The sequence below is a fragment of the Takifugu flavidus genome, chromosome 13, assembly GCF_003711565.1.
Source record: "Takifugu flavidus isolate HTHZ2018 chromosome 13, ASM371156v2, whole genome shotgun sequence".
Taxonomy (NCBI): Eukaryota; Metazoa; Chordata; class Actinopteri; order Tetraodontiformes; family Tetraodontidae; genus Takifugu; species Takifugu flavidus.
Window position 1 is genome coordinate 981,271 of NC_079532.1, and position 21,441 is coordinate 1,002,711.

The following is a 21,441-nucleotide window of genomic DNA, read 5'->3' on the forward strand; positions in this document are numbered from 1 at the left end:
TTTAATTATCCAACACTGCCCTCTAGAGGCCGACGGGATAATCACAGGTGAGTTGGACTACAAACTTTATTTTGATAGATTGGGATATTTTTCTATTTTAATCTCATATTTCTTGCAGGATTCTGACAAAAGTCTTTTAGATGACAGTGTGGTCCCCCGAGTGACTGAAATTACAATAAAAGGATTTTATTTTCAGGACTAAAAGATAATCTGATTAAGAAGTTAGTGAAATCTTAACAAAACTCCTGATGAGGACACATCACATCTTTAGAGGCGCAGCCTTTCATCTGAAAAGGTCGTGGTCAGGGTCACACTGGACCAAACACTCCTCCTCCAGGGCAGATTTTGACCCGGCCGTCCAGCAGCTGTTTCTGCAGGTATAAACCAGAATGGTCCCAAACTCTACCTGGCCACCGCTGCCACCTCTGGTCTGCAGCAGACTGACCAGTGCTGGCATCAACTGCAGCTCAAAGGTCCTGGATGCTCCACAGGTACCGCACGCCGACACCATCTGTTCTACATTACACGGTGGCTCTGAGATAAAGAGCGGGCAGCCGCCGCGGCAGTACCGCAGGATCTGCTGAGGACACAACGAGATCTTCTTCATGAACCTGGAGAAAACGGCATCACCGTGTCGAGCCCTCGTCTTCTCATACTTCTCCTCGCTGCCGCCACCGCCACCCTCCAGCTCAGCCATCATCGCTCCCTCCTTGTGCTCGTATTCCCTCAGCAGCTGCTGAGCATGCCGCAGCTCCTCGTCCTCTCCACCCAGATCCGATTCATCCACCACACTGATGAAGAGCGAGCAAAGGATGGAAACAGTATCTGGTGCCTCCTCCAGATGCAGCTGTTGCAGCTGGCGGCCAATGTTGACCTCAATGTCTGCAGGAGAGAAATCGGCTAATCGGAACGATTGTAAAAAGATCTAAACTTCGTTTCATTTTAATAAAATGTTCAGAATTCCAAAACAGCCCTGAATATTTGTCTTTATTCTTCTCCCATACTTTTAGGTGAGTCCGAACTCGGAACTCACTGTGATAATTATGTTGGTCTTGGACGAACCCACCTCCTCCTCCTGCGGCCTCCTCTGGAACCAACCCCCCCTCCTCCTCCTCCACTCCTGCCCCGAATCCATCCGCTTCCTCCCCCCACTCATCGGCATCGTCGCACCAGTCTGTTGCCGACAACGGAACCTCCTGAGGCTGCTTCGGTCCGCTGTCTGTCCGCGCCTCCGCCTCCAGACACTGAGAGCGGAGCACTGTCCAGCAGTCCGACCTGCTGCTACACTCGGCGCCTGGACAAGCGAACAGGTGCAGGTTTCTGTGGTAGGGGGAGGCGTCCAGGGGACAGTACACCTGCACTACGAGGACTAAAGGTGCTCTGCAGCGACGGCATCGGGGAGACGGTGGGGAAATGACGGGCAGCCAATTTGGACGACCCCCGACTTTATTAGTGAGAAAAGTGGGTCGAAACTTGTATTCATCGAGTTGTCCGTCACAGAGTCCGATCAAAGTCCTCTCCTGAGTCGGCGAAGCCATCGCTCACATGGAGCGAAATCGTCCGGAAGTGACGTCTTGAGTTCCCTGTCCGGGGACAAAATCCTACCGGCAATAACGGAAGGTTAATTTATAGTAGAAAATATAGAAATAAACGTCGCTACATTTTTGAGGAGAAAGCTGCGATTGTAGTTGAGGGGGGAAAATTGTCAACTAGAAACGGTACATTTTATTGCGACGTACGTCAACTTTCGAGGAGAGTTCCGACCGGAAGTATTGAAAGAAGCAACAGCTGAAAATGATGTAGAAATCTCTGCAGTAAATCAAATAAATAGAATTTCTATCCTTAAAAATGTGTGATGTATTTAACTTTGACTAGAATTCCTAGATACAAATAACTTTTTATAATTTGGTGCCTTCTCAAACCACATAAATTACACTTACACATTAACCAAAAAAAATCTTGCCAGCTTTTCTCCCCTTGCACCTGTAGATTTTCCTGAAATCTCCACCAAACAGGGGGCAGAAACCACCTTTGTCTTGAGTTTGATTCCAGGTTCAATATGCCACAAAGATAATTTAAAACGATCACCTGCTGGACCTCTCAGAAAACAATCTACATGAGCAACACAGCATTTCCTCCTTCAAAACGGTTCTTCAGTTCTAGGTGTTTGCTCTTCATCTGTATACAGGTGATCTGCTGAAGACTCTTCCTGTTGGTCTCAACAATTGAGACTCTTCTGGGTCTCGTATCGGTACCGACAGTGCAGCTTTTTAGGACCCAGCTCCTCAGAACACTGAGGAGGTCTATTTCAAATTAATAAATGGGAGAAGGTTCCTTTATGCTGAGACCCTGCAGGTGTTTCTGTGCTGATGACCATTAGCGGTGCAAACTTTAAAATAGGCAGAAACCTGATCAGATGTAAATGATAAACCAGCAGGAGCTCACGCCTGTCATCACTCAGCTAAGAAGCACTGATGTTTCTGATGCCTTCCTTCCTTTTGCTATTAGTCACCACAGCAACAACAGCATCCTTGCAGCTGCAGTCAGTTTGTTGGCAACAGAGCAAAAGCCAGTCTTTTCGGGTGTCAGCAGGTATGTGAGGTACATATACATGTGTAAATGTGATATAAGCAGGCGGAAAATGCGACGGTTGAGACTCCCAGTTTTAAGCTTTGAAAATTCATCAAAACCTTTTTATTTATTTTTTTATAATTAACATTAATAAAATTATTTACATTGGGGATTGTAACAAGTGCAGAAAGTCTTCATCCCTCCTCTTCCTTGATGTCCACAGGTCCTCTGTTGGGCGGCAGAGACGCTTTGATTCGCTGCCAACGTTTGGGCGGCCAAATGATGTGAGACGCTCGACCATGGAGGAGCCCCACGGACACCTGGAAAACAGCGACAGCGGCTGTGGACCAAAGACTTTCCTTAACAGTGCTAGCAGCCTTTAGCTAACAGTCACAGGTTCAATTCTATCATTAATAATCAGTAATTCATTCAGTTGATTCAATGCTAAATCTGCAGAAACTCAATCCTGGCAGCAGTGATATTGCTCTGTAGTTTGTGGTTCAAGGTTTAAAAACTGATCTGATAACATTCATCTTTAATCTGGTTAATCTGATCTGGCAATCACGTTTGTTCATTACTTTTTCATTACGTTTGTACATGACAGAAATAATCTTAAGATGTGTGTGTGTGTGTGTGTGTGCATGCGTGCGTGCGTGCGTACCGGGCCAAAGCTGTTGCTGTCCAGACTGTGTCCGTGATGATCACCTTCAATCCAGAAGTGACCATCAGGGATTCTGACGTAACGATTCTTGTAGCTCAGAGTCCTGCAGTAAAAACAGGATGAGCTCTTTGCATACAGGAGAAGTGACTCACAATCACAATGCAGCAACTTTTTTCCAACAGGTGGTGTCCTGCTGGGGAATTAGCTCCTTACCTGATGAAGTCTCCTTCCAGGCCAATGACGCGTTTAATGATCTTCTGCTGGGGGTTCTTAGGGGACCTGGAGGAACAGAAGAAACCTCAGAAATGATGCACAGTGTGGTTACAGTTAGAGCTGGTTTAGATCAAGTCTGGACCACCCAGACCTCCCCCTGTAGCAGAAACTCCTCCCTTCACTTTCATCCTTTCTTCATTCATCCACCACTTTCACAGAGTGGAGGATCAAACCTGAATGACAGCTCAGAGAGCCAATGGGATTTAATGACACCAACATGGGGGCAGCTCATTGGTCGGTCTCTGGTGATGTGTGTGTGTGATGGATGATCGCCACCAGCAGAGGAGAGAAAGGAAGGAAGAATGACAAACACAAGCCATTATTCTGTCACTCACACACACTCTCTCTCTCTCAGTTGCTGTGGCAAGGAACAGAATAGAGAGACACACATTCTCACAGACAGGACTGCTGTTAACACACTGACTTCCAAAAAACACGCGCACACATACACGCACACACACACACACATTCACAAGCTTCTGCAGCCATGTCAGGACTACCTGCTGGATATCTGCTGCTGCTTCACAGAACATGACAGATTTCACTTCTATTGGTGAGTGTTCATTAGTGACCGCTGTGCATGCGTGCATGCATGCGTGTGTGTGTGGGCTGCAGCAGCACTGAGCAGCTCAGCCTGCTGATCTGACAGCAGAGGGGAATAATAAGGATGGAGGGATGCTGCGGGTCTGTCAGCAGTGGCGAAGGTTTCACCTCTTCAGGGTGCCAGTGCGGGTCAGAAGAAGCTCAACACAGTGGTCACCTCCTGGAACAGCCAACGCCGCACTGCTGTGTTCAAGTCGCACAGCAATCACTTAAAGCCTGAGGGTCAGCATGAGACGTTTTACTGCCGGAGCCCCCTGCTGAGAGCAGAACCTCCACATTTGTCCGTCGTGTCCTTATCTTCTGGTCCCAGAGGATTATAGAACAATTTGCTAATCTCAGATATCTCCAACATGATTTCTTTATTTTTTAAAAATCTGTGAGAAGAAACTCAAGCCTCATGTTACCTAAATGTTGAACATAAATGTGTTGCTTTCTTTAATGGAATGGGGTCATACAGCAGCTTCCTGTCTGCGGGGACAAAAATGTTGGCTCTCAGCTGAGGAGCAAACCCGACTGTTCAGACATACCAGAACATCCCATGTGTCATGGGTGGCTCGTCCAGGCTTCAGTCCCTGACCTCAGCAATGAATCAAAGCATCAATAAGTGCAGTCGACGCCGTCACCTCATCCAGAATCACTGCCAATAGCCACGGCAAGCGCATTCCAGGAGATCCAGCGGGTCAGAATCAAACCAAGCACGCTTGATGTGATCAGTGTCTTAACTTCTCTTCTCTCTCCTCAGATGAAAACCTGCACCGCTGGCAGTGACGGAGGATGATCAGAACGGAAGGCAGAGCCTCTCAGAGCCGCTGAAGCATCCCTGGAGGACAGTTGACCTTCAAGTCCAGCATCTGTTCAATCCTAGGAGGAGGATGGAATCAGAAGCTTCAGCATTCCGCCGTCAGCAGAATCTCCTCGTGGATGGTGACCAATGATTGTTTATTGGTGAAGTCAGTGGCTCCGTGAGGATCGATTCCTGGAGGAATCCAGGATGAAGGCGCCGGCCGTAGCGGCTTGTTTGCTGGCTGTGGCTGTTCTGGCCTCTGAGAGGGTCGAGCGCTGCCCACTGTCCTGTCTCTGTGAGACACGTACTTGGTTCTCGCCCAGCTCTGTCTGTGCTGAGGCCTTCACAGTGGACTGTAATGATCTGGGCCTGTTGGTGTTGCCGGCCTGGTTCCCCTCACAGACTCAGGTTCTGCTGCTGCAGGGCAACAACATTGCAAGGGTGGAGAACACTCTGGGACACTTGGAGAATGTCACTGAAATTAACTTGTCTCAGAACATTTCCTCCGTGGCAGACGTGTGTCTTGGGTGGCTTCCTGAGCTGTTGTCGCTCCACCTGGAGGAGAACCTGGTCCAGGAGCTGGCTGAAAGCTGCCTGGCCTCACTCCCAAACCTCCAAGAGTTCTACATCAACCACAACCTGATCTCCTTCATCAGCCCCGGAGCTTTCCGGGGTTTCAGCAGGCTGACAAGGCTCCATCTCAACTCGAATCAGCTAAGGATCATCAACTTTTGGTGGTTTCAGCACCTCCCAAACCTGGAGGTACCAATAATGGCAGAAAACCCGATCCTCCAGGTGACTCACATGAACTTTAAACCCCTGGTGAACCTCAGAAGCCTTGTGCTCGCAAAGATAAACTTGACTGAAGTTCCAAAAAACGCTCTAGTGGGACTCAACAGATTGGAAAGTATTTCCTTTTTTGACAACCTGCTCAGTCAGGTTCCTCGAGCTGTGCTGAGCAATGTCCAGAATCTGAGGTTCCTGGATCTGAATAAGAAACCGATTCAAAGGATCCAGAAAGGAGACTTCAGTTACATGATGCACCTGAAAGAACTTGACATGAGCAGCATGCCTGAGCTAGTGTCCATTGACAGCTTAGCTCTGGATAACCTGCCAGAGCTGACCAAGTTAGAGGCCACCAATAACCCCCGGCTGTCCTTCATCCACCCCAGGTCCTTCTACCGGCTGCCCAGCCTGGAGACTCTGATGCTGAACGATAACGCCCTCAGTGTGCTGCACGCCAACACTGTGGCATCGCTGCCCAACCTGCGGGAGGTCAGTCTGCACAGCAATCCCATCCGCTGCGACGGCATCATCCGGTGGGTCAACATAAACAGAACCTCCATCCACTTCATGGAGCCCCTAATCTGTGCAGAACCCCCGGAGTTCCCGAGGCCAGCAGTTCCTTCAAGTGCACTCTCGGCAGATGGTGGAAATCTGCCCCCCTCTGATCTCGCCAAGGAGCCTCCTAGAGCAAGTGGGCGTGGCTTAAGGAAGCTCCATGTCCCTCTACTGCAGAGCGTTTGGAGAACCAGAACCACAGATTTACTGGCTGCTTCCATCGGGCCACCGCTTCTTTCCTGGGACAGTTTCTAATAAATACAACCTGCACCCTGAGGGTACATTGGAGATCTATGGTGCCACTGAGCAGGAGGCGGGGCTCTACACCTGCACCGCCCACAGTCTTGTGGGGGCCGATCTGAAGACTGTTACAGTAGCTGTTGGAAGCTACGTTCCTGACCCGTTCAAGCAGCCTGTGAACATAAACATCAGGTCCGTCTAGACTCATTCTGTCCTGGTTTTCTGGGAGAACTCCGGCGGTTGGGCTTTGTCGCTCATCAGCTGGTCGGCTTCAGCTGAGAACAGCAGCTCGCCGAGGCCACGAGAGCCAGACTTCCTGCTGGCGTCACAACATACCGCGTCAAACGTCTCAGAGCCTCAACGCGCTACCTGGTTTGTGTGCACCTCAGATCGGCACAGCAGGAAATCCATGGTAACTGCATCAACGTGACCACGAGGGAGGCAGCAGCGCCACAGGAGGCAGCTGAGAGCCGGAACAGACTTCTGATGGCTGCCAGTGCTGTGGGCGTCATCGCGGTGGCTGCGGCGTGTTCCGTCATGCACACTGCTCTAAACAGTCAAGTTCTGTAAAAAAAAAAACAAAAAAAAAACTGGCAGTGGATCAGGCAGAGATGCACCCTTTTCTCAGGTTTCCCTCCTTCCTGGAGTTGGGGTCAAGGTGGCAGTGACCTTGATAGACCCAAGGGACGAATCTATGTGAGAACCCTGGTCTTTTCAGTCCGATGGGGTATTTTTAACATCTGCAGGGTGACGTCCCATACATTTTTTTATGTCATCAGTGTGTCATTAAGACATTCTGATTTGTCCACATGCTGCTGCTGCCATTTGTCTTTCTGCCACAATAAACAAAGCAGAGGGCGTTTATTTCAACAAAATGTCCAGTCTGCTGGACAATCAGAGATAGAACTGCACAACAATTTGAATACATAACTGATAAACAATCTTTTTGTTTCAACAATGGCCCAAAAACAGATAAATGTCGGCAGTTATAAACTTGATCTGAAGTCAACAGCGAGTTGATTTTACAGATCTGCTGTTGAACTAAAGACATCAAAAATGTAGCCACAGTCAAATATATGTGAAAATGCCCAGTGTCTGTGGCATTCTTGTATTCGTTACATAATGAGGACCAACGTACAAATTTTACTGACAAGGTGAGGACATTGAGTCTGGTCGACAGCATTCGAGCTAACGTACAAACGTGGTGTTCTTGGTGTTTCAGGACCAAAGACAGCTTCTAAACTGAGCTGTATTAACACGTGTTGCTACACATGCAGCTGGGAGCTTTTACTGAACTTTTACTGGCTGGATACTCGTCTCCTTTGTCTCATTGACCTGGAGACGACAACAGATGATGTCCTGACCTTTATAACCGCCGTGAGGATTCACACGAGCGAATGTAAAGAAGATAAAGTTGAGAACAAGCTTATTTATCTGCGGTTGCTCCTGAGGAGGACTCACAGCTTTGGACACGGAGCTGTGCTGCTTCCAGCACTTGCAACCCCTGATAACAGCAAGCGGGAAGGGCTGTTATCACAGAGATTTATGTCCAGCTATTATGCTACCAACATGCTGAGCTGATACCATGGCAATGCAGGAGGCAGCAACTATTGAAACACCCTAAAGACAAATGTCAAGGTGGTTTTGAAGAAGAGGTTCAAGGTCCAGCAGGACAACAGGTCACCGACATGGGATGGCTATACGTGTCACACGCTAACTTCAGTGCATGCTTGGCTTGCAGAGTGGCCTGACTCAGAGAGGAGGTGGAGGGAGTGAATCCTGCTGCTCCTGCTATGATGAAGTGATTCTGCAAGTTGGCATCATCAAAGACTCCCATTAAGCCCAGTCCTTCAAACCAGCATGTGTGCATTTCCGAGAAAAATACCCTTCTAAGGTCGTTTTAAAAGGGTTCCCTTATCAAAGGAACACTTCAAACACTCCAATGATCACACACAGATGCACATACACACAAAAAAACCACAGATACACTGAACTGAACAAAGGAGTGTGTGTGTCTCCTCTCCTCTCCTCTCTCCTCTCCTCTCCTCTCCCCTCCTGAATCATCTAAGCTGCCAAGCTACCTTCCTGCTCTACCATGAGAACAAGTTCTGCACGAGGTTCCTGACAGTCTGCAGCAGGAAGAGGTGGGATTCTCATGTATCAACATAACCCTGCTGAAGGACAGCGGGAGATGGATATGAATTCATCACATCAATGTTCATGATGAGGAGGTACAGGGAGAAGGAGCTCATACAGAGGGCAGATAGGGGGCACTTACAAGTAGCAGGAAGAGAAACAGGAAGAGGAGGACGATGAGGAAGAAGAAGAGGAAGAGGAGGAGGAGAAGAAATGATGTCACACTGAGGTTGAAGCCTCCAGCTAGCACATGCTAACGCTGAGATAAATGATGTTTTACTCACAGGACGGAGACGATGTCTCCTCGTTGGACCTGATGGTTCCTGACACTCCACCGGTTCAGCAGGACGACATCACCCGGCCCCGCCTCCGGGTTCAGGGAAGGCTGCTCGCACATGTGCACACACACACACACAATTAGCAATAATATTAAAAATATAGATTTTTTTTCAATAACTCCAGTAGTTTAAGGTAAATGCTGTGCAGTTGGTTGTCATGGTAACGCAAAGGCTAGAACCAACGTTTGGTGTCAAAGAAGTTTGGAAAACTCGACACTTAAAAAATGTTGGTTGTTTTCTTACCACAATTGAGTGGTGAAAAATGAGAAATTGAGATCAGCTATTTCCCTCAATCAATCGGCTTCGTCTGATCAATGAGCGTAAAACTCTTCACCTAAACATTTAAGGTGATCAATAGAACTCCCATCAGCCCCTGGGAGTGCAGCGGCCATTTCCCCCATGGTCACATATTTGGAAGTTTGGCTCTTTCCTGATGCTTTACAGGAAGTGAAGTTTTGTGGTTTAGTTACCTTTAAATATAGAACCTGTACAAAGCTGACACAGCAAAAAAAAGACCTTATCAAAGCAGGTTAGAAACACTTTTCCAGGGACTACACAAGAAGAACCATGGGAGAAACCATGAGAACAACATTAAAACATTTAAATATGAGAGAACAAAAGGAATCTGATTAAAAAAAAAGTTACAGATCAAAATAAAGTCCTCACATGATGTTCCCTCTGAGGCTCAGAACTCAGTTTCCATGACGACAATCTGTCTCGCTGCTTATTGTTCGCCAGTGAAACATTTCTGCCAAGGACCAAACAGGCAGAAACACCTGAGCGTCTGAACACACGCGTTTCCAAACACGAAAGCGCCTTGCGATGTTAGCGTAACGCGATAGCTTGATGCTCACGTCTACAAACACCACTCCTGGGAAGTAAATGTTTTAGACCCGAGCTCGGATGCTTGCTGGATTCTTCTGCAGTTCGCTGCTGCGGCGCTGCTAAAATTATTTGGTTTTGTTCTGTTGTTCTGCAACATTTAGAAACATTTAGCACATTACAGCATGCTAATATTTGCTAATGGCCAGACACAATCTTAAAAATAGAGCTCGATGTTCCTGACCATCACCGGTGTGATGTCATTCTTTGACTGTGATTTGATTGACGGTGCAGACATTTTTGACACTGTGACAGTCACTACACATTTAGCCATGACAGATGAAATAAAACGATCTGAATCTGCTCAGTCACCCTAAGGTCATCAGAACAAGGGGGCGTGGCCACATCTCACCTGCATTGACGCCCCCTCCACCCGCGCCACACAGGCAAAACGGTCGAAGACGGTGAGACTGACAGGAACGGCGACGAAGAAACCGCTAACAAAGGCCCGCAGGTAGCGTCTCCCTGTCCTCACCTGCTGAGCCATCACCTGGACGGACAACAAGGAGGAAAGAAGGAAACTTGTGTTCAGCATTAATATTGGGAGTAGATTCAAATAAGATTTACAAATTAACATTCTGTGATTGTTTTGAAATCGCCCCCACAAAACCACAGGATGTCATGTTACCAGCTAGCTATACTTGACCAAATAAGTAGAATGCTTTGGTTTTACTCAAGCTCTTTAAACTCATTAGATACAGTAAGTCCTTCCCTCCGCTCTCCTAACACCTGAACATTGCTCCCTGAAGGCGACAGTGGGTGTTGTTTCTAATCCCAACAGATTCAACAAAAAGGACTTTAAAATAGATTCGTTGCATGCTTCTGTGTTCACATAAAAATGATAGTTGCGTCTAAAGTTTCCTTTGACAATATATTGATCATTTCTGCATTCTTCCAGCAATCATCCTCAAGACGAGCAGCAAATACAGCTCACATTCTTTTACTTTTCTACTCCAACCTCTTCATCTGGACCAGAGGTCGACAGCTAACAGTTAACACCTGACAGCTAACACCTGACAGCTAGCAGCTAACTCCAGACAGCTAACAACCGCATCGACTTCATAAATACTATCGGGACAGGAAGCCAACGCAGCTGTCGAGTGAGACAGGCGGCAAGCAATCTTTTAAATCTTGTTCAAAATCATTTTAAGGCTAAAGTTAAAGACAAAGTTACATATGCTAACATACCTACCAGCAGCGTGAGCGGCGTCTTCCTGTTGTTGTTTGACGTCATCGCGCGCCATGCAACCCCGGGTCGTAAAATCCGCCGATTAAAGAAAAAAAGAATCCTAAATTCTTTTTTAGAATATTTATTTGTTTGTTTGTTTGTTTTATGGTATATCTCTTCATATCATATAAATATTAATTATTGAAGTTAGGGTGTATATTGATAGCTATGATTTTAAACTTTAAAGACATCAATGTTTTATGTGTTATACAGCACATTACTGAAATCACATTTAAAAAGAGCAACTGATGTTGCTGTGGGTGCTTTAAAAGATAAATGCTGAATCATCTTCGGGGCTCAATTAGGAAACAGAAATTATTATCCAGCCAGCACGAGACGAGAGAATACATCATAAAATCTAAAGAACCAGTTCTAACAGAAGCTTATAGCGTGTGTAGAACTATGAGGCTTATTAACAAGTGAAGACTGTTCTGAAATGTCAATGACGGGGAAAAATGAAGAAAATAAAATGCAAACAGAAGATGAAGCATTCAGAGAGTTGTCAGAGACGTCAAATTTGAGGGTTCGTGTTGTTCAGGCCAGCTGCAGAACTCACAGAACAACATTCAACAAAACTGGATTTACACTAATATTTCTGCTGGAATCTCCATGGAAAAACAGTTTTAGCTTCTCCATAGGAGTTCAGTGACCTCTGAGAGCTTAATAATGAGGTCAGACAGCTCAAAGAGCTCCTGAAGCTCAACAGAACCAAAAGAACCTTAGACCTGCTGAACTCAAAACTGCTCAGAATGTGTGAGTGTGGAGGAGTTTAGAAACTGTTTTACAGCCTCTGAAGGTACAACCAACACAGACACAACAAACACTTCACAGGAAGCACGCAGGTTCAGCCCTTGTTCACAGGTGCACCTGTGTTTCTTTATCACCTGTGTGGAATTAGTTGTGTTTCTGCAGAGTGTGTCCATCATTGTCCTCTTCATCACCCAGCTGTACAGAGAGCAGCAGAGACCTCTCAGCTGCTGGCTGACATTGACCCATGTGGGTGGTTCGGCCACATAACGAGAGGGTTGAGCTCTTCCTGTTTAGAAGTAGACCGGATGAACTGTTGCTATGCAACAACCCATCACTGGCAGCATTCAGATCTGAGCAGAGTGGAGAGAAGCTGCGTTCACAAAACCTTCTGTGGGGTTTGAGTTGTGTTGGTGCAGATCCAGGCAAACATGCAGGCAAACATGCATGTCATCACACAGGGAGGATGGAGAAGAGATGGAGACAGAAAAGCCACGCTCTTTGTTCTGTTTCTGGTCGAGTCAGGATTTAATCTGGAACCAAGGCAAGAAATTATTGATTTAGAAGGTTTGTTTAATGCCCCCAAAATAAAGCTAAAATAAATAACAATAATTCCTGGTCTCTTTCTGATGGACGATTATTGTATCGTACGAAACATACAAACAAAAACACACATCTTTAGTGACACCCCAAAATTCACAGATCATCCTGAAATGTGTCATTAAGATTTATCTTTAAATCTTATAGTCTTTTTTAAAAATCAATTATCTCATAACAATATCATAACAACAGATTAAGAAATAGGGAAGTGGCACTTCAGTCTGTTGGGAACTGGGCTGAGAAGTGGAGGGTTCTTGGTTAAAGCCTCAGTTCAAACAAAACATGGAAGGTGTGCAGGTATTAGGGGAGGTGCCATAACACCTTCAGAGCACTGCCGAGGTACCTTTGAGCAAGGTACCAAATGCATATTTAGGGGCCCGGTGATGAACTGGTGATTCATCCAGAAGCTGACCTGCCTTTGCTCATTTTGTACCCTCCCTGTGACTCTGAAGGGATAAAGTGGTTCAGAAGACGAGACGAGAAGATTTTAGAAACATTTAATCTTTCTCTCAACTTTAAAGTCACTATTGTGTAATTTTTACCAATTAAATGCATCACTGGGCGTTTTCCGGGTGTTCCTGAATGCAGCATAGAAAGATTTCCCGTCCGCTGATTGGCTGCGTGGCTCTGTTTTGGCCACGTGAGACGGAAGATGGCTTCCTGCGCTGGGAGTAAAGAAGGTGTGTTGATTTTAAATCATCAGTGTGGTTAAAACCTTGTTCTACGTGTGATTTCTTGTTAAATTGGTCACACCTAAACTAACCTCCAGCCATGTCAGAAATATTAAATCAATCGATGGAGGCATAACTTTTTGAACTGTTACCAGCTAACAGCTAGCCGGCTATGCTAATATATCATGAACGTAGAAGATAATAACTACTGTATTTAGAACAATCGCAGCAACAATATTTCTCTAGATAGACAAAAGTAACAAGACTACAGCACCATCAGCACAGAAAATCTAAGAGATGTCGTGAGCTATTGGTGTGTGAACCATCGAAGAAACTATATACAAATAATGACCATTTTATACTTTTATACTTCAAACGAGGTGTTGAGAGTCAAACTGTTACAGAAGACCACCATGAAAGGTGCAGAATTGGACCGGGACACCCTAGAGTCCAATGGGATGGTTTGTCCATCAGAAAAGCCAGTAAATGACATTTAACCACTTGTGTTGTCTGCAAAAACCTTTATGATGTAAAATACATCCTTGATGGTTGTCTGTGTAGATTCTCAATCATCCAGTTCAAAGTTATCCAAGGTAAGTTTTCTCTTTCAACTGGATTTTTTTCTTCTCTTGAAGAAGTTTCACCTTCTATCCTGACGGCTTCTTCAGTTCTGAACTTGCTGGGGACGGAGCTTGAAAATATAGCCCTTGTGGACCATTAGCATGCTAATGATCTGGGTGGTCACCTGAGAGTCGTTGGTAGGGTCGTTTCTTGATGGTTGTTTCCACCTTCAGGTGAGGACTGCATCCTGGAGCCCTTGTGTTTCCCAGAGCAGCAGGTCAGCAGCACCAGCACTCCCAGTCGGCAGAGTCCTGGCTCAGAGATGCTGGTGTGCCTGTTCTGCCCTGAATCCGTCCCTCTGCAGCAGAAGGACATCCTCCTCAAACACCTTCTGCTGGAACACAAGCTGGTCATCGCTGACGTCAGACTGATTGCTGACCTGCCAAAGTACAACACGCATATCCTTCTACCTGCACGGAAGCCAATTTGAAATCCCTGACGTGATGCCTTTCCTCTTGCCTCCCAGGTACCTGTCGTACTGGCGGAGCCGCTTCCTGGAGCAGCCGGTCACTGAATTCTGTAGTGTCATCAAGACAAACTCCAACGGGCCCATCGGTCTGTTCACTGACCTTCTGATGAGTTTTTAACCCAGCTGCCGTTGCAGAAACACTTATGATAACATCATCAGGACGAGCCTGCTCAGCATCATTCTTTGGTTTGTTTCCACAGAGAAGCAGGAAAATTACTTCCTATTGTGTGACGTCCTGCCTGAAGACCTCATCCTCCGAGAGAGGCTGCAACAGAAACGACTGGTCAGGAACTGACAAGAGCAGACAAAACACAATAAAACAGGCATTAATCTACCTACAGCGCCACCTAGTGGCACGTTAGAAGATGAAGACAGGATTGATCAAACACATTTGTTGATGTTCAGATGTTCATTATCACTGTTGCTGGTTCTGAAATGATGTGAGCTTCCACAGGAGGAAGTGTTGGAACAGCAGCAGCTGGAGAGAGAAGACAACAGCTTCCATCATAGCTGCATGTTCTGTAGCGAAGAATTCACTGGAAACAGGTGCTGCACATCTCCACGTCAGAACCGGCTGAACGTGATTCTGCTGCATCAGCATTCAGGATGGAAACGATTAGATTGATTTTGAGGCTGGAAATCCAATATTGTGATTTTAGCAGATGGAGCTGATGTTCAAACTTTGAACATTTAACTCCAAAGCGTGACTCAAGTATTGATGCTAAAATTTATTTTGAGTGAGGATAAGTGAAGCATCCACTGAGGCTTTATTTTGTCAGTACATAATCTGTCCTGCAGGGGTCGACAGGAGCCATCAGAGAGTTTAATCTTGTTTTGATCTCTCACCTGTGTTCAGGTCGTCTCTGCTGAACCACATGGCCCGAGAACATTCCTTCAGCATCGGACTTCCGGACAACATTGTCTACTGCAAAGAGTTCCTGGAGACTCTGCAGAGCAAACTGGACGAGTCAGTACACCTGGACTCAGACTGTTACAGTCTCAAAAGCATCAAAATCCAGCATTTTGACAGCGGATGACATATGTTCAGATTGTTTTCCTCCTCTTTCAGGCTTCAGTGTCTCTATTGCGAGAAAACCTTCAGGGATAAAACCACACTGAGGGACCACATGAGGAAGAAGTCGCACCGCCGCATCAACGCCAACAACCGTGAATATGACCGATTCTACGTCATCAACTACCTGGTAAAAACCCTCATAGGGAGGAAACCTTTGGCCCTTGCTGAGTATTAAGAGTTCACTGTCTGTGTGACGTCAGGAGTTGGGGAAGACCTGGGAGGAGGTGCAGAGTGAGGACGATGGCGAGCTGGTGGACGATGGACATAATGAGTACGAGCCTCAGGTCTGCTGTGGAAGCAGATCAAACATCTGACCGTGTGTTTCCTCCTCAGTGATTGGTCGGACTGGCGAGCTCACCCGATGTCGGCGGTGTGTTTGTTCTGCCATCATCAGTCGGAGACCATGGACCTGATCTACACTCACATGAAGGTAGACAAAAATCCTCTAGACAAGGTCAAATCTTAAAACAGTTGCTGATAACAAAGATCTCAGCAGGTGTGAACGATCCTCCTCCAGCTGTACTGAAGAAAACATGAAGATCCAGAGAAGAAAAAGTGTTTTTTTTTCCTGGTTAACTGTTCCTCATTAGCATTTGCTAACGGTTGTTGTGAGAAGCCCGACAATGGAACCCAAAGTTCAGCTGTATGACTGAACGGTTTCCTCCTTTTTTTTTAGGAATCTCACGGATTTGATCTGCATCAGCTGAGGACAGAACTTGGTATGTAACCCTGCACTGAGGGTAAATCACGGCATGTTGGTATGTGAATTGGGTGTTCACACAGCTTCTGGCTCTGTTCAGACCTGCGCTTCTATCAGCAAGTCAAGCTGGTGAACTTCATCCGGCGGCAGATCCACCAGAACCACTGCTACGGCTGTCAGCAGAAGTTTGACTCCAGAGAGGGCATCCTCTCTCACATCCAAACTGAAGATCATGTGATGATGCTGCCGGACGCGTCGGCCTGGGACCAACCGCAGTAAGTTCTACTGGATTAGAATTAGAATCACCAGAACCACTGATAGAACTCATCAGAGGTCCAGAGTTTTGAATCACCCTGTAAGTGCTGGCAAATAAAAAGCTACAGATAAATGTTTGTGTTGAAGAGTAAAAGCTGCTGGTGACTCAGGTCGGATCTTTCCTCAGGTATTATTTTCCCACCTACGAGAACGACGCTCTCCTCTGTACGTTGTCAGACAGTGATGATGGCTGCGAGGACAGTCACAGCAAAGACGTCCCTGTCATCGCAGAGGACGTCTCAGAGCTAAGGACGCTGAAACAGACGAGCATCCTGAAGCAGCTGTTGAAGAACAGGAACTCCTGCAGTTAGAACCAGGCCTGGGTCAGAAGTGTTGCTGCAGCAATAAAGAAGGTTTAAAGGAGTTTTTTGGGAATCCCCTTTATTTCAAACATTCCTGAAGGACAACAAAGATTCACACTAACTGTGAAAATCCTTCATAGAGACACGTGTCAGTGTTCTTCTACTTGAGTGCTTTGTTGAGGTTCTGTGCAGGTTTCCCCAGTGAGACCTGACGGACGGAGGAGCCGAACTGCAGCGAGCTCAGCGTTTCCCCCACGTTTTTAATGTCGGGACTCACGTTGACAAACATGCAGCACTGCAGAGAAACAAACCTACATTTAATGCTAACAGTAGCTAACGCGGTAGCGACAGCAATAAGACGCGCTAAAAAATCTCGACATGATCGGCACTGGGTTATTTAAAAGGTCACTTTTCTTTGTGAACAAAAGCTTCTTTTTAGTTTTTGGTACCAAACAGACCAGTTTGAGTCAACAGACGCTGCTGCTGTGTTGCACTAAATTAACGGTGTAAACGTCAACATTGAGCAACCCAGAGGATCGCAAGTGTGTTCACCTTTGCGTCTCCGCTGAGGCACGGCTGCAGGAGGTGGGTGAGTTTGGAGTTCCTGAACGGGATGTGGAGGGCATTACACTTCAGAGCGCTGAACACCTGCGGAGAGCAAGCCTTAAGAACATTTACACCCAGCCTCATGAATATGGACCTACACTGTTTTCCAGCCTGCTCTGTGGTCCAGCTTCCTCTGGACTCCAGGGACGCTGGTGTTGGCCTACCTGACCCAGTGCCGTCAGAGACCTGTTGATGGCGGCTGCTTCCACCAGCCTCTGACCTTCAGCTTCTGTCCTGGAGATCCGTTCAGAACCAGCAAGGTCGCACAGTGTGAGCGTACCACGAGATGCGAGTCCTGAAACCTGGTCTGAAACCTCCACCTGCAGCGCCACCACGAGGTGTGACCGAGAACTGAGGAAGACGAGATTTTATTGTTTTATTGTTACGATAGCTCAGTTCCTCCTGCTGTAGTATCTGAGCATCACCTCTGTGTGTTCATCTTGGTGGAGGTGATTTTTCTGTTCTTTTCTCCTGTCTCCATGATGGCAAGGATGTCCTCCTCACTCTGAACCTGGATCTGGCTCAGTCCTGGGACAGACACTGATTTGCCCTGAACTCGGATGTCCAGAAGAGCCTCGTTGTTTTTAGCCAAAAGGTCTTTCAGAGTTTCATTATAAATCTCTAACATGGAAATCTGAAAACAACAAAAAGTTTAGGTAATAATGGACTTTAAAGAAGGTTCAGCTAATTAAACTTGCCTCAGTAAAAAAAAACAACCATCTATTATATTTAGCTAAATTTGCTGCTAACCATTAGCTTACATTGTTACTTTGGTGACTAAAAGTGTTCTTTGTTCTTTTGAGCTGAAAATAAAGGTCAGTCTAAGGTGCTGATCCTAAATGGTTTGGTTCCATAAAGGTTCAACAAAGATTCAACTGGATTGTTGAAAGCAACTGGGAGATTTTCCACCTCTCTAATCCAGCAGTTAGAGCACCATTAATGTGACCTGATGACTCAGAACCTACGTTGACACACCTGATGACAATGAACACCAAAAATACTAAACAGCATACAAAAATCTTCTGAATCTTATCCAGATTTCTTTCAGAATACTCTAAAGTGAAGCTGGTTGAACGTCTCACACCTTCAGAGTGTAGGACACCTTCTCCTTTTCAGCACAGACCCGTAGAAGTTCTCGTATGGACCTGAGGAAGCAGACAGACAAGTTAGAGGTGTTGTTTAACACCTCTGAGCGGAGGGAAACCCGATAGCGCTACAGAAACCGAGCTTACGTCTCATCAGGTATTAATGACAAAGTGACGGTTCTCCGGTGACACGTCAATGAGGTTCGGCCTCTGGTTTAAAGGTCAACATTTACAATCTGACAGAAGTAGTTAGAATGTTTAGCTTTAGCCAAGCTGCTGGGCGACAAGAGCTCCTCTTTCAAACATAAAATCCACAAAGATCTGACCGGATGTTGACCCCAGGGTTTTCCTTGGTGCCCATCATGGTGTATGTTTTGCCCGAGCCCGTCTGTCCATAGGCCAGAATGCAGACGTTGTATCCATCCACACAGGAAGTGATCACTGGCAGAGTTCCTGCAAACACCTCCTCCTGAAGAAGGCAAGAGGAGCAGATGTTAGTTGCACCGGTCGTTGCAGGAGGGTCTGAGGGGTCCAGGAAAGTCCTCACCTGTGTGCTGCCCTGAGGATAAACCTTATCAAACTGGAACTTCTTCCAACTTCCCTTCTGGACCACCAGAATTTCCTCTTCATCGGTGGTCTCCAGACAGGAGCTGGAGTCTGTGGTCTTCCTGCAGCGGCAGAAGACTCGGATGTTGCCCTGCAGCTCCAGCAGCTTGTTGTACAAGGCCTTCCTCTTCACCGTCTCCTTCCTGTAGAGGGATTGCAGCTGCTCCATCTCCCCCGCTGCCTCCTGCTCAACCTGGGTCAGCTTCTCCACAGTCTCCCTCAGGTGCTCTAGCTGGTTCTTCATGTCGGTCAGTGCCTGGAGAGCCGTGGATCGAAGCTGCTTGTTAGAGACGTTCAGCTCATGGGTCAGGCAGCTCACCTGAAGGAGTTGCCTGGCTTCCACAGTGGGTTTGGTGATGGTATGGGCAGGGGGAACTGCAGGAACCCTTCGGTTCAGAAGAGAGCGGATTTTCTCTTGAGCTGCCTGTTGATCAGCCTCCACCTCTGCCAACCTCTGGTTGAGGTGCTGGATGACCTCAGTGAGGTATTGAACCTCTCTGGACAGGTAGCTGTTCCTAGAGAGGAGATTTTCCACCTCCTTCTCTTTGCTCTGGAGCTTCTGCTTCAGCTCCTCGATCACCCGGTCCCTCTCCAGGAGGGCCCTGTTGGGTGTAAGAAACCAGGTGATGATGGTGATGATCCAGTGAGGAACAGGTCAGATAAATGGTACGATCCATTTCAACATTCCTGACTTCCTGAATGTCAAGCAGAAGGCCTTCTGAAGATCCAAATGTTCCATCAAACGTATATGTTTTCAACACTTTGATTAAAAAGTTAGACATTTTTGGCTGGTTTAGCATTATTGGGATCTGGTTTCACAACAGACCTGAAGGAGTTCAGGTCACTGTAGGTGGGGTCTCTACTCGGAGGGGCCTGCAACAGGATTTCTCCAAACATGGTGAGAAAGACAGAGACGACCTCCTCTGGGTCGTAGTTACACTGTCTGAGTGCCGCGGTGATCTCCTGCTGGTCCAGCAGACCTGGCAGGGCAGACTGGACACAGACATACCTCAGTGGAACACAAACACCCACTGCTGGTGTAGTAGAACATCCTCACCATTACTCGTTGGACTCGAGCTTTGACAAAGTCCATGTTGACCTCCCACTGCAGCGGCAGCATCAACCAAACACCTGACTGAGGGTCCCAGAACCTGCAGGTGTTGACTCGCTCCTGGAAGATGGCAGAGATGTTGGGAGGTAGGTAGACCAAGGAGAAGAAGGTTTAGACTCACCTCAAATATGTAGGTCATGACGGTTCCTCTGCCTTGGATGTAGACGTTGCCGGTGCGATCATCGTCTCTGACCGCCGACTGGACGGTGGGCGGTGTCTGCGTTTGACCGGAGCCCTGAGGGACAAAATTCTGGTCCCACTTTGGTATATTGAAGCTGAATTTTGGAGTTTTTATAAGAATATAATTGACTGACCTCAGTGTTGGGGGTGAGGAAGCAGCCCTGGAGGTACCACTCCTGAGGAAATGGCTGAAGTTTCTGGTTAAATACATCAGGAGAAGGTTCCAAGGTCACACAAATATCTGACTAAGTACATAAGACGGCCACCTTCCAGATTAAGCCCATTTGTTCTCACCTGTGACTCGTCCACGTAGACTCTGTTCCCATGATGGCTGAAGCAGCTGTACAGGGTCCCGTTGTTGTGGAGGAAACTCTCAAAGTCCAGAGAGACCTCCTCAGCCTCGCCCACGCTGCCCTGAAGATCAGACACAGGTGATTTACCAACGCAGGTGATTCACCAACGCAGATGAGTCAAGAAAGAGCATGAAAGAATCCAATTATGTTAAAAAATTGAATTTTTAAAGTTTAAATTTCTGACTTTTGAAGTCTGACATTAGCAGTAATAGTCACAATAAAAACATGGTTAATGTTGGAGGAAAAGCTGCTCACAGGAGCAGGAGGTGTTTCTCTCCTCTCCTCTTCTCTTCCTTGTGTGTTCCCTTCTTCACACTTTAAAGACTGAATATGAACAGCAGGAACTTCTGGCTTTGCATCTTCAAATACCTGAAATCAACCAAATAGATTGGCCAAAGTTTATCCAGTAGAAATGCATAAATGAAATCCCCACATTTGCAGCTTGAGCTAAAAGAAAATGACTGAACTGGATTCGATGCTGTTCTGTAAACTCCATCTCTGACACCTGACTGGTTACCTGAGGAGTCCTGACAGGAACAAACGCGAAACTGTCATTCACCTGTGAGGTGTTGTCACTCTGTCCAGCAGGAGGGGGGCTCCGACCCAGCTCTGGATCAGGATCAGCCCCCCGCACCCTTAACTTATCCGGCCGGGACCCTTCAGTGACAGATGCTCCGCTACCCATCCTGACCAACACACAATGGAGAGAGGGGGAGAGAGGGAGGGAGGGGGAGAAAGAGGGAGGGGAGGAAGAGAGATGGGGGGAGGATTCACCTTTCACCTGTTTTGATGTTAGATTAATTAAATATTACCCAAAACAAGTCGGCTCAGTGGGTTTAGACAATAAGTAACAACAGAAAACTCTTTTTCTGAAGTCAAAAGAGCAAATTTAGTCTATTTTTTCCGCAGCTTTAGAGTTTTTGAGCCTGGAGCGCCCTCTGGT

The 21,441-nt window shown here is 46.8% G+C and overlaps 5 protein-coding genes across 12 annotated transcripts; 2 read left to right on the top strand and 3 right to left on the bottom strand.

The window, feature by feature from the left end:
* Positions 1-52: 52 nt before the first annotated feature.
* pdcd2l (programmed cell death 2-like) lies at positions 53-1,584 on the bottom strand. Of its 2 annotated transcripts, none has more exons than XM_057052064.1 (2): positions 1,067-1,584; positions 53-882 (listed from the first exon to the last, which is right to left on the bottom strand). In XM_057052064.1, exons 1-2 carry the CDS (start codon positions 1,536-1,538, stop codon positions 284-286), a joined length of 1,071 nt encoding a protein of 356 aa, XP_056908044.1. In that variant the 5' UTR covers positions 1,539-1,584; the 3' UTR covers positions 53-283. The 2 variants fall into 2 exon arrangements, with proteins under 2 accessions (XP_056908044.1, XP_056908043.1); XM_057052063.1 differs by having other exon boundaries at positions 1,034-1,584.
* Positions 1,585-2,650: 1,066 nt separating this feature from the next.
* On the bottom strand, positions 2,651-11,116 carry immp2l (inner mitochondrial membrane peptidase subunit 2). 5 transcript variants are annotated; one of them, XM_057051024.1, is made up of 6 exons: positions 11,022-11,116; positions 10,182-10,319; positions 8,894-8,994; positions 3,446-3,511; positions 3,233-3,335; positions 2,651-2,911 (listed from the first exon to the last, which is right to left on the bottom strand). In XM_057051024.1, exons 1-6 carry the CDS (start codon positions 11,061-11,063, stop codon positions 2,732-2,734), a joined length of 630 nt encoding a protein of 209 aa, XP_056907004.1. In that variant the 5' UTR covers positions 11,064-11,116; the 3' UTR covers positions 2,651-2,731. The 5 variants fall into 5 exon arrangements, with proteins under 5 accessions (XP_056907004.1, XP_056907007.1, XP_056907005.1 ...); XM_057051027.1 differs by having other exon boundaries at positions 2,651-2,891; positions 11,022-11,115; XM_057051025.1 differs by having other exon boundaries at positions 11,018-11,069.
* On the top strand, positions 4,707-7,564 carry LOC130535761 (leucine-rich repeat neuronal protein 3-like). The gene is given in 2 exon segments (XM_057051023.1): positions 4,707-6,281; positions 6,283-7,564. Coding segments are annotated over 2 exon segments (1,284 nt in total). The 5' UTR covers positions 4,707-5,099; the 3' UTR covers positions 6,385-7,564.
* Positions 11,117-12,964: 1,848 nt separating the features above from the next.
* On the top strand, positions 12,965-16,619 carry znf277 (zinc finger protein 277). Of its 2 annotated transcripts, none has more exons than XM_057051021.1 (12): positions 12,965-13,084; positions 13,870-14,083; positions 14,163-14,251; positions 14,366-14,448; positions 14,611-14,711; positions 15,022-15,132; positions 15,235-15,367; positions 15,441-15,511; positions 15,574-15,670; positions 15,917-15,959; positions 16,041-16,215; positions 16,383-16,619. In XM_057051021.1, the coding sequence occupies exons 1-12, from the start codon at positions 13,057-13,059 to the stop codon at positions 16,564-16,566; spliced, it is 1,329 nt and encodes a 442-aa protein (XP_056907001.1). In that variant the 5' UTR covers positions 12,965-13,056; the 3' UTR covers positions 16,567-16,619. The 2 variants fall into 2 exon arrangements, with proteins under 2 accessions (XP_056907001.1, XP_056907002.1); XM_057051022.1 differs by having other exon boundaries at positions 14,620-14,711.
* On the bottom strand, positions 13,415-21,405 carry LOC130535759 (uncharacterized). Of its 2 annotated transcripts, none has more exons than XM_057051020.1 (14): positions 21,058-21,405; positions 20,754-20,867; positions 20,440-20,559; positions 20,280-20,342; positions 20,087-20,200; positions 19,912-20,025; positions 19,681-19,847; positions 18,796-19,456; positions 18,575-18,717; positions 18,248-18,308; positions 17,589-17,797; positions 17,328-17,514; positions 17,110-17,205; positions 13,415-16,852 (listed from the first exon to the last, which is right to left on the bottom strand). In XM_057051020.1, the coding sequence occupies exons 1-14, from the start codon at positions 21,181-21,183 to the stop codon at positions 16,718-16,720; spliced, it is 2,310 nt and encodes a 769-aa protein (XP_056907000.1). In that variant the 5' UTR covers positions 21,184-21,405; the 3' UTR covers positions 13,415-16,717. The 2 variants fall into 2 exon arrangements, with proteins under 2 accessions (XP_056907000.1, XP_056906999.1); XM_057051019.1 differs by having other exon boundaries at positions 20,087-20,215.
* Positions 21,406-21,441: the final 36 nt, after the last annotated feature.